Raw genomic sequence first — 11588 nt, 5'->3', positions numbered from 1 at the left:
ATCTCTCTGTCCATTCATCATCCCCTCACCTCCATCATTTACCTATACATCATCCATTCTTCATCCATCCCCCACTCACCATTTACCTATCCACTCACCCATTATCCATCCATCAACTACTCTCCAACCCACACACATTGTTCACTCATCCACCCATTCACCAATGTTCTATCCATTCATCCTTCACCTCCATCCATCCATCCATCCATCCATCCATCCATCCATCCATCCATCCATCCACCCATCCATCCATCCACCCACCCATCCACCAGTCCATTACCAAGCACTTTCCCACTTCAGGGCTTGAAGCTTAGATCTCCAGTCCTGCACACAGACTGCAGAGTGTGTGGGAGTTTGGGCTGGCCGCCCAGGCGGGGGTGGGGTGGTGGGTGGTGGGGGGCAGGACCTCCACTCCTAAGGGGTAGAGGCTGAGAGGCCAGGGAGGTGGGGGGCGGGTGGCAGCAGCTGAGCCAGCCCATCCCAGCCACCACCTTTGGACGCCCCTGTGCCACGTGACTGTTTTCCTCCTCCCTCCTCCCAGTGGCGCGCGCACGGGCCCGGGCGTCTCGACTCCCGCGCGCTCTCGGCTGGTCTCAGTTCCCCGGGAGGAGCGGCGGCGGAGGAGGGAGGCAGCCAGCGAAGCGGCCGGGGGGTGAGCGGGCGCGAGCGGCGGTTGCCGGAGCCTGTGCACGGGAGGTGCACGGGCGAACCGCGGGCGAGGGTAGCGGTCGCCGGAGCGGCGAGACAGCAGGGTTTGGCGTCCCCATCCGCCGAGTGTGATGAAGCTGCCCTGCTTCCCTGCTCCGCTCGCTGCCAGCTGACAGCGCCTGCATCCAGCGCGCCCAGGAGGGGAGAAGCCGCGGGTCCGTGACCTTGGCCGAGGAAGGTAAATAGAGGAGGCAGGAGGGGAGGAGGCGGCGCCACCCCGCGTCCTCCCAGTCCACCCCCACCCCGCCCCGGGGCCGCGCACCCAGCCCGGACGCCGCGTCCTGGGCGGCGGGCGGCGGTCCCCGGAGCCCCGCGCGGGGTTGGGTTGGGCTGGGCTGGGGCGCAGCGCGCACGCCGAGGTCCACGGTGCTGAAACTGCTGCCGATAGCCGCGCGGGGCACACGCTTGCCTGCCATTTGCTGCTGCCTCTGGAGCCCAGCGAGGGGACCCGGGGCTCTCTGGTCCCCCCCGCACCAACCCCAACCCCATCTTTAACGGGTAGCTGGGAGGCTCGTCCAGTTAGGTAATTTGCCTGGAGACTTGCTCTCCCCTACTGTTCCGTTGGCCCAAATGTATTTGATGTTTTTTTTTTTTGTTTGTTTTTTGTTTTTTTTTTGCAAAGATCAGGCAGGATTACACCCTGGTTGACCCAGTGGAGTAAGGCAAAAGGGATCAGAGCAGTGGCTGGCGGTGCCGGCGGGGAGAGAGTGGTTAGATGGGGGTCCCCTGGCTGAGAAGGGGAGACCCCGGGGGACTGGAGAGGAAACACAAGTCCTGGGGACTGACAGGTGTGGGGGATTGGGCCTCTCTGATGCGCCTGCAAGGGCGGCAAGGGGGGAAGGATGCTGCCCCTGGCTTCTTTTATTTTCTGCCTCTTTGGGAAGATAACAAGTGGACATGCTAGCTAGTAGTGGGAGAGCAGAGAACTCTGCCTTGGAACGGGTAGCCCCGGTTTTAAGTTGAGTACCACTGTTTCAAAAGAGGGTGGGTCAACAAGCCGTCCGTCCTAAACAACCCGGTGACCATTTCTAACTGGAAGAGGGACGATGCCTTACAGTGTCCCCAGAGGTTCCAGAAGTGTAAACTCTTTTCTAAACACACACACACACACACACACACACACACACACACACACACACACACACACACCTCCAGTGCCTCTTCCTCCAGCCCAAGACCCAGCTTGTTACATGCTGCTTGTAGAGTGACTGCTCTCACGAGTGTAGAAAGACTCAGGGGTCATTCCCTGGGGCCCTTCTACTGGAATCTCACGGGAGTCTCTAACCCTTTGCAGGGCACACTGGTAATCCCTGTAGCTGAGAGCCAACTGCGTTTTTGGGTGACATGGCCCAGGGGAATAATTATGGGCAGACCAGCAACGGGGTGGCAGATGAATCACCAAACATGCTGGTGTACAGAAAGGTAAGGCCCCCTCCACCCCACCTTCTTTCCTGGGAAAAGGGAACTCCTGGCTTTCTCCACTGGTTTTCTTCCTAGACTGGAGAATCTATCCAAGTTGTAGCCTGTGGGATTCCAGCACACCACTGAGTGCATGGAGATCACCTGACATTCCCAAGTAGTACATACCTGTAGAGATTCACAGAAGCAAATGAGGCCGGGCCCATTGCTTGCTAATTTCACTTACATTTATCAGTCCTGAGCAATGACAGCAACTTTGGTTATTCAATGTATTTATTTTGTGACATATGAATGAATAGCATCTGTCACAATTGTGAGAAGCCCTTTCTAATTCTCTTCTTCCTAAACATGTAGGTTATAATAATTACATAAGTGTATCACATTTTAGAAATAAAAATAGACTACTCAGCAGCTTGCTGGCATAAGGGAAGGTGTGAATGAGTATTGTTTAATGATTGTTTTACTCCTATTTCTAAGTTTGTGTCTTAGCTTTCATTATTTTTACCTTTGTATTATTTTTATATTTTGCTAGTAGGTATCTACATTCTTATTAGAATGTAAATGTTCCATTAGTCAAATCAGTATGTTTCAGGGGGGCTTTTTTAATCCTCCTAAACAGATTTGATAGCTTTGTATATCATAATGTTGTCAGCAACAAACTTGTGGATATCGAGTCACCATAACAAGGATGCATTTGAATATTTCAAGCAATTCGGAGCTGTTGCTTAGGTAACTTCACTATGGTAATAATCAACAATCTTACTAAATTAAGAGTGCAGTATTTTTTTTTATGTAATGTACCAGTTGCTTTCTGTTGCACTTCATACTTCTTTTCTTTCCTTTTCTTTCACTGGGTTTGAGGGACTGGTATCCAGACTCGAACTCACACTCTCTCTGACTTTCTTGTTCACTGCTGGTGCTTTACCACTTGAGCCACACTTTTAGCCCAGCTCTTTTTCTGGTTAATTAAGATAAGAATCCTGGAGACTTTTCTGCTCTGGCTGGCTTTAAACTGAATTCCTCCAAATCTCCTGCTGCTGCTGCTGCTGCTGCTGCTGCTGCTGCTTCTTCTTCTTCTTCTTCTTCTTCTTCTTCTTCTTCTTCTTCTTCTTCTTCTTCTTCTTCTTCTTCTTCCTCTTCCTCTTCCTCTTCCTCCTCCTCCCCCTCCTCTTCTCCTCCTCTTCTTATTCCTCCTCCTCCTTCCCCTCCTCCTCCTCCTCCTCTTTTCCCTCCTCCTCTTCCTCCTCCTCCTCCTCCTCCTTCCCCTCCTTCCCCTCCTCCTCCTCCTCCTTCTTCTTTTCTTCTTCTTCTTTCTTCACCAGTCCTGGAGCTTGTACTCAGGGGCTGGACACTATTCTTGGACCCTTTTTGCTCAAGGCTAGTGCTCTGCCACTTGAGCTACAGTGCCACTTCGGTTTTTTTTTTTTTTTTGAGTGTGGGGTACCACAGAATCAAAGCCAGGGCTTCGTGCAGGCTAGGCAAGCACTCTACCACTAGGCTACACACCAAGCCAATCTCAGCTTCTTGAGTAGTTAGGAATACATGTGTGGGCCATTTTAATATTTCTTTTGCATATTCTTTGGAATGATTATTGGCTCAAATTTCTTTTTTTCTCTCCTTCTATTCCCTTCATTTTCTCTCTTTTTTCTTTGATACATGTTTCTACCATGTAGACCACAGTGGTAATGAGTTTGTAGTCCTCCTATTTTATCTCCCAGCGCTAGGATTGTAGGCACGAATCACCACCATACTGGGCTTTAGTTACCTAAACACTAACACTGGTAAAAAGGAAATCAAGCCTTGCTTCCACTGATGTTACTTCACTTACATCCTTTAACTCACTGATCGAGGGTTGTGATTGGAATGAGCCCATTAAAGAATTCAAAATGAGTTTGCATTCAAGTTTCAAGTTCAGGTCTTAATTGATTATGAATGAATGGACAAGGCTGTGGTGCTACATTGACCTGCATGAAATGATAACTTGTTATCTATGTGCCTCTGTGTCACTAAAGGGTAGTGATGTTCGGTATTCTGGCACAGTGCTGGAGGTTACATTCCCTAAGTAGAATTTGTTTGTGTATCTATGAGTTCAGTTACTTATGTCTATGCAGTGTGCTGGTAGAGAAAAAAATTAGAGATTAATTGACTATTTGTATCTTTTTGCCCGAATAGATGAATCATGAAAATAATCCACAGGAGCCTTAATTATTTCTATTCTATTTCTACATTGATTGAAATAACTTGGGCACTTGCTTACTTTATATAAAGTTGGTTATGAAGGAAGAAATTGGTAGCAGTCAGGTGCTTTAAAATAAGTTATATTTTCTATTGTTTGTTATGTCCCTGAATATTGTGCCATACAAAATGTGAGGATTTTAAATTCTACTGTGTGAGTTCAAACAATGTTGACTGTTGGAGTTCCAGATGGATTATTAAGTCAAATAACTATATTGTTTCCCTATTTGCTTATAAAAGATTGAGGATTGAGTTGATTGGACACAATTAATTACCTGGACAGTATGTTGTTAACCAGTGTGTCTGAATTTGACAATGGTGATGAGAATAGGTACAATAAAAAGACTGGAGTTTTAGAAACAATATTAGTATACCTGAGCCTCATGTTGTGAATTTTCTATTTACTTTATCAATTACAGTATAGCTTGAACTTGCGAGATGCCTGACTTCAATAATGTAGGCTGATATTGTGAAGAGATTTTTATTTTTTTAAATACTATTATTGGTTAAATTTGCAATACTCATTTCATTTTTTCCTGTTTATCTGTTTCTAATATTTAATAAAATAATATATGCTAAGGACAGCTCAATTTTAGTATGAAGAAAAGTGAAGAAATTGAAGAAGGGTGTAGATTAATTAAGCTTGACTGAGATATTTCAACTGCTTTATCTTCCTAAAAGAAGAGGCACTGTAATACAAGTCTTATTAATCAGAAAGTCAAGGAAAGGATTAGAAAATATCTTTAGTTCTAACAGGGTATTTCTCACTGACAATGGAGAGAATAATAGAGAATTGCTGTTTTATTGACTCAGGCCAATTTCCCACTTCTGTTCCTGTGTTGAAGGCCAGTTCTCGAAAATGCTTTGAAGTGGCAGCATGTAAGGTATTCTACCATCACCCTTTCTTCCCTTCCTCTGTGCCACTTCTGCTACCTTACTGTCAAAATTCTGTCCCATGTTTAATATATGTATGTGATGTGGCCGTTCTGTCTTCCCAGGCTGAAAATGACTCTTGCAGTAGAACACAGTGAATGATAATTAAGGCCAAGTACACACACACACACACACACACACACACACACACACACACCTGCGATGGAACATTTTTCCTGTTTGTCTGATATCTTTCTCCATCATGATTCCCCTGATGTGGAGTAGAGAAAAATTTCTTCAGTTTTATGGTGGTTAATTGGAGATCATAGTCTCATGGGGACTTTTCAGCCTGAGCTGGCTTTGAACTGTGATCCTTAGATCTCAGTCTCCTGAGTAGCTAGAATTTCAGGTGTGAGCTACCAGATCATGGCACACCATGGTGATTTTATAGAGAACTTTACAGTAGATGAGATGAAACTCTTACCATTGTACCAGTGCAAGCCACCCTTCTGAGTGCTTCAGATCACATGCATGCTGCTGAGATTAGTGCTGGTATTTGCACTCAGTCTCTGATGCTTGCTAGTAGTGTTTGGCATGGTAGAAGTCTCTAAATAGCTCATTTGATGTATGAAGTACAGTTTAATATTCCCTGTGGATAAAATATTTACATTAACTGTTCTTTGAATTATAATGCTGCCTTTATCATGATCAGTTTATTTTAGTGGTTATGTTTTTTTTAATGCATTTGAGGATACCTTTAAAAGTTCATACAGCGATGCTTTTTCAACGGTAGAACTACCTAGGCTTTCCTTGGATAGACTCTAACTAGGCTGAAAGTAAAATATTAATTTCATTAAGATTCAGCTTGTTTAATTTGTCTTAGATCCAGATGAAGCTGCCCGACTAATCTGTAGAGGTGTCACATCAGAGTTGGGTTTGGTTTGGGGTTGATGGATATTAAGCAGTACTTTCAATATTTTGGCGTGATCTGGAAGAAGCCTATATGGGTGGCCAGTACTCTATGTAAAGAACAGCCAAGAAAGAACCAAGAGTACAAGAAGACACACTGGGAGTTTGGTGTCTGGCCAGCCGGCTGCCCAGTAGACAGCATACATCACTTCTGTCCCACAGCTGACACGCTTGCATTAGAAAAACAAAATTTCTAGGGCACCTTGGGGCCAGTAACTCAAATTGGCTGTAATGCTGGTGTCTCACTATCAAGAATGTTCCAAATGTCCAATAATTTTTATACAATGGCAGCAGCTATTTATGCCGCAGCTGTCAGAAAAGAAACTGCAGTTTCCTCATTCATTATCTTACTGGAATGACTGAATTTGGAAGCAGCCAACCTATCAAGTCCACACTGCTTTTACCCTGTCTTATGATTTCCTATACCCTACTGTCTTCTACTCTTCTCTCACCTCTTCATCTGGTTAGTTTGCCTTTTATTGGTTTCCTTTTCCAAGCTGAACTCAGGGTAATGAAATATGATTCACTAAACATACTCTTGAATTTACTTGTAAAATAAAAGAAATACAAGGATTATTTATTACTGATGATATCTTTGGGAGAGGAGAAAAGGCACCAGCCTTACTTGAATCTTGCTTTGTGGAGCTCTGGCATATTTTGGTATATTGTGATGTGATACCAGCTGAGAGTATGTATTCCAGCTGGGGGTTGAACCAATCACCTTACCTTTGCTAAGCAGGTGCCTTACCATTTGAGCCACTTTCTCAGCCTTTTTTTTCTTCCCATTATTTTTTGAATGAAGTTTCATTTTTAGCTTAGACTACCTAGGTCTGCAATCCTACTATTTATGCTTCTTTGGAGTTAGGATGACAGGAATGTACCATCACAAACAACTTTTGCTTTGAGATGGGATCTCATAAACATTTTTACCTGAGCTAATCTGGAATTACCATCCTTCTTTACCTCAGTGTCCTGAGTCCCTGGGTTAATATGTTTATGCTATCATACTAGACTATTGCTAATTAACTAATTAATCAATTGATTTTAGTTCTTAATCTGTCTAGCTTAATACATATTAATAGAGTGGAGAATATGTGTAATATGTAGCAAAAACACAAAGACATTATGAAAGGAAAAAAGATTGTAAATAGAGGCTTTCACAAGTGATACATTTATCGACATTGATTGTAAAGGTGCTATACAGAGGGGTTACCCCTCATTTCTGTGCACAGAAAAGGCATGTATTTAAATAGTTCATAAAAATCTTAGAACCCAAGCTGTTGTCCATCATAAACTCATTCAGAGCCATCTTTTGCTGGGCATCACACATTGTAGCATGTTCTCTGAGACAAACTAAGAGCATCACCTGACATTTCCAGTGGGTGACACTTTAATGATGAATTTTAGATAATAATTAACTTGTGTTTATGGTCGAACTCTTCCCTCATCAATTGTTACTTGCTGGTGCTATTGGTGGGATTAAGATAAGGATTTGTAGGTTGGATTTTATTTCCTCTGTATCCCATTTCCAATTTCTCTGAATCTAATTGATCAGAGGAAAGTGCAGACATCCTGAGAGAAGCTATCCAGGGATTTTATTGCCTTCTAATAGCTCTGTGGTTCTCTTCTGTGATGGGAAGCAGGATATTTTTAGATGGTGTGGGTGAGAGAAGATGATCATTGTAGAGAAAATGGAAAGATTTCAGATTTGGACCATTTAGTGACCTAATAAATGTTGTCTCTTTGAAAACAGGACTATGGAACAAGCAACTCAAAGGATTAGCCTGTACTCCTTATCCATGAATGTCAGGGTTCCGAAGACTATTAGCCAACAAAATATCAACCTCATTATAGAATAATTGTGGCTAAGAGTTTGGTTGGCCAGTTTCTTGGGATAAGAGCCTTTCTTTTCTGCCATTTCTTTCTGCCATATACCCATATCAGCAGAGATGTTATCCCTCTTTTCAAATTCCTTGATCTTATGACTCACTCAGTAGATGAGAGTTGAACAGCATAACTCTTTAAAAATTATCCTTTGTTGTACAAAGGGGTTTCAGTTCAATATGTCAATTTCTGGGGATAGTGCATCATTTTACCCATTATGACTTCTTTTCTTGTTTTGCTTTGTTTTTTAAATGGTACTGGGGCTTGAATTCAAGTCTACATTCTCTTGCTTGGCTTTTTCCACTGAAGGCTGGAATTCTACCACTTGAGTCACACCTCCACATCTGATGTCTCTGTCTCTGTCTCTCTCTGTCTCTGTCTCTCTCTGTATCTCTGTCTCTGTCTCTTTCTGTCACTGTCTCTCTCTGTGTCTCTGTCTCTGTCTCTGTCTCTGTCTCTCTCTCTCTCTCTCTCTGCTGGCTACTTGGTGATAAGAGTTCATGGACTTTTCTGCCTATCTTAGTATCAGTGATCTTCAGTTCTCAGCCTACTAACTAGGTGAGATTATAGATGTGAGCCACCAGGGCCTAGCCTGATAGGCAATCATAAATTTGAGTTCTGCTCCATTCATATTTCTGATGGAGAGTAGAAAATATTTAGATTGATTGGCCTATCTGGAAGCACAAGACATTACTCTCTTTTCTGGTAAAAAAATGGTGACATATGTGGGTCATTTATGACCACTACAATTATAACCTTCATGGGACATGTAATGCTCTCGATGTTAGTGAGAGTGGTTCAATAGAAGGTGTTTCTTTAGTTGAGAAAAGTACAAAAATATTTCAGTGTTGTGATGCGAATTTAGCTTAGTAGTAGAGTGTTCACCTACTACTGGGTTCGATTCCTCAGCACCACATAAACAGAAAAATCCTGAAGTGGCATAGTGGCTCAAGTGATAGAGTGCTAGTCTTGAGCAAAAGAAGCCCAGATACAGTGTCCAGGTTCTGAGATCAAAGCCTGGGACTGGCAAATTTATTTTTCAGCTTTTATGCTTATGGTAATAATTATTTCTAATGCTATTAATACATAATTAATAGTCTTTATTGTGGTATTGGAAACCATTCATTCACATATTAAGCAAGTACTCTCCCTGTCACTGAGTTCCATCCCTAGCCATAAAGAATAACACCATTGTTATTTCTACATTACTGTCTTCTGAGGATCAATGCCATTGTTACTTGTCCTAAACTTTATACTTGGCATTTTCTTTTGGACTTTTGGTTTATGATGAACTACATACTGAGTGCTTACTACCTATCAAGCTCATTATATATATTAGATATTATATGTAATTATATATTATATAATGTAATATATAATATAATTATATATGTATAATATATATAATGAGCTTGATAGGTAGTAAGCACTCAATATGTGTATATATACATATTATATATATATATTATATATATCTATAAAATGTGTTTTCCTGAAAATAATCTCGCATGTGTGCTATTGCAACAGTGTCTCACTACATAGCTAGGACTTACTTTAAAAATTCTAGGTCATCTACTTATCCTCTGAGTACTGTGTCATGTAACTCCATATTCGGCTGGAATTCCCTTTTTCTAATAAGAAGATGAAATACAACTCATTCAGACTGTGATTATCTGAGTTCACTCAGAAATTAGTGCCAGAATTGGTGAGCGCTGTGAGGATGGAAACAACCATATTTCACTTATGTGTCACTGTGCTTCTAACAATGACATAAAATAGGTGTCCCTGAAAACCGGCTACATAAACAGATGAATGAGTAGGAGCTTGAATGAATGACTGCTCATGTTGCTTCTTTGCTGTGTTTCTGTCTAGATAAATTAGTGAATGAGGAGGACACCAGAATTCCATCTATTCAATACACCCAAATTCAGACTAGACTACTATTGTGTGGCTACAAGTCTAAGAGTTGTGACAGTGCAGACTTTCTTTGCCCCATTAATGAACTTTGTTTATGGAAGACAGATGCCAATCAACTCACTATGAGGGTGATTAATGCCCCTGAAGTGAAAGACCTCAGTGAATCAGGAGTTTATTTATATTTTTGTTATTGGTTGCAAAATAAATGTGCCTGAAATTCCAAGTGCCTAGTAGAGTGTCAAAGTCTAACTGCTTTTGATATTTAATAAGGGCTTGAGAAAATTAGCTAATTGCTGCCAAGGGGATGCTGCAAAATCCTCCGGAGTTAAAAATAGATAAGGATCAATAGCTATTTTTATCGCTCATAAAACCAAATATTTTTTTTCTATGTTTCTCAATCAGACCTCTCAGTTCTGGCAAGATAATCTTCTTTAGATTAGTTACCTTGACCAAAAATTTATAAATATATACATACACACATACAGGAATATACACACATACACATACATATGAACTTATATTATGATAAATCTGATAAAATATGGTATATATATGTATAAGATACTGTGGCAAAACTCCTTTGCACAATTAGCATATAATTTAATAAAAAATTAGAGTTACAGGGCTGGGAGTTTGGCCTAGTGGTAAGAGTGCTTGCCTAGCTTGCACGAAGACCCAGGTTCGATTCCTTGGTACCACATGCATAGGCAAAGCCTTGAGCAAAAATGTCCAAGGACAGTGCTCAGGCCCTGAGTTCAAGCCCCACGACTGGCAAGAAAAAAACAAATGAGTGTTAGGTATACATTGGGTCCCCCCCCCCCCCGTCCTGGAGCTTAAACACTGGGGCTTTGTTGCTATCTTTTTGCTCAAGGCTAACACTCTACCACTTGACCACCAGTACCACTTCTGTCTTTTTCTGTGATTAACTAGATATAAGACTCTCACAGACTTTCCTGCCTGGGCAGGCATTGAATCGCGATCTTCAGATCTCAGTCTCTTGAGGAGCTAGGATTATAGGTGTAAGCCACTAGTGGCCAGCTTACATGGGATTCTTATCTGCGTTTTCTCCCTTTTTTCTTTATTTTGTTTGAGTGGGGGTGGGGAGGCCATTCTTGGGGCTTGAACTTAGAGCCTGGGCACTGTGTAAATGAAGGCAAATATAGTCAAAACACTTCATATAATTTCATGAAAATGGATCAAAGAATATTGTTTGGGGATGGGGCAGGGAAGAGGAAGGAGAAAGATGGAAGGGGCAACTCTGAATAAGATGTATTATATCCATAACTAGACATGTTAAAATTGAGCTCTTTTGGGGCTGGGAGTTTGGCCTAGTGGTAGAATGTTTGCCTAGTATGCACGAAGACCTGGGTTCAATTCCTAGGTACCACATACACAGAAAAGCCAGAAGTGGTGCTGTGGCTCAAGTGGTAGAGCTCTAGCCTTGAAGAAAAAGCCCAAGGACAGTGCTCAGGTCCTGAGATCAAGGCTTAGGTAGGGCTGGAAAAAAAAAATCGAGCCTTCTTGTGTAACTAATTAATGGAAATACAACTATAAGTTATCTAGCATAAAGGGAGATGGTGAGA

The 11588-nt window shown here is 42.2% G+C and overlaps 1 protein-coding gene across 5 annotated transcripts in view; it reads left to right on the top strand.

Moving 5' to 3' along the window:
• The first annotated feature begins 612 nt into the window (after nt 1-612).
• Nucleotides 613-11588, top strand: part of Rgs7 (regulator of G protein signaling 7) — a 371280-nt gene continuing 360304 nt past the window's right edge. For 2 of the 5 annotated variants that reach the window (XM_090340183.1, XM_090340186.1), the window contains exons 1-2: nt 613-886; nt 2003-2130. In XM_090340183.1, coding sequence (XP_090196309.1) covers nt 2053-2130 — 78 coding nt within the window. In that variant the 5' untranslated portion in view covers nt 613-886; nt 2003-2052. Of the gene's footprint in view, nt 887-2002; nt 2131-2839; nt 2857-11588 lie in introns of those variants that run through there. The other 3 variants (XM_090340184.1, XM_090340182.1, XM_090340185.1) reach the window with 2 other exon arrangements.

The sequence above is a fragment of the Megascapheus bottae genome, chromosome 10 (genome assembly GCF_031878675.1).
Source record: "Megascapheus bottae isolate mThoBot1 chromosome 10, mThoBot2.hap1, whole genome shotgun sequence".
NCBI classification, from domain to species: Eukaryota; Metazoa; Chordata; class Mammalia; order Rodentia; family Geomyidae; genus Megascapheus; species Megascapheus bottae.
This window is presented reverse-complemented; position numbering and strand designations above follow the sequence as displayed.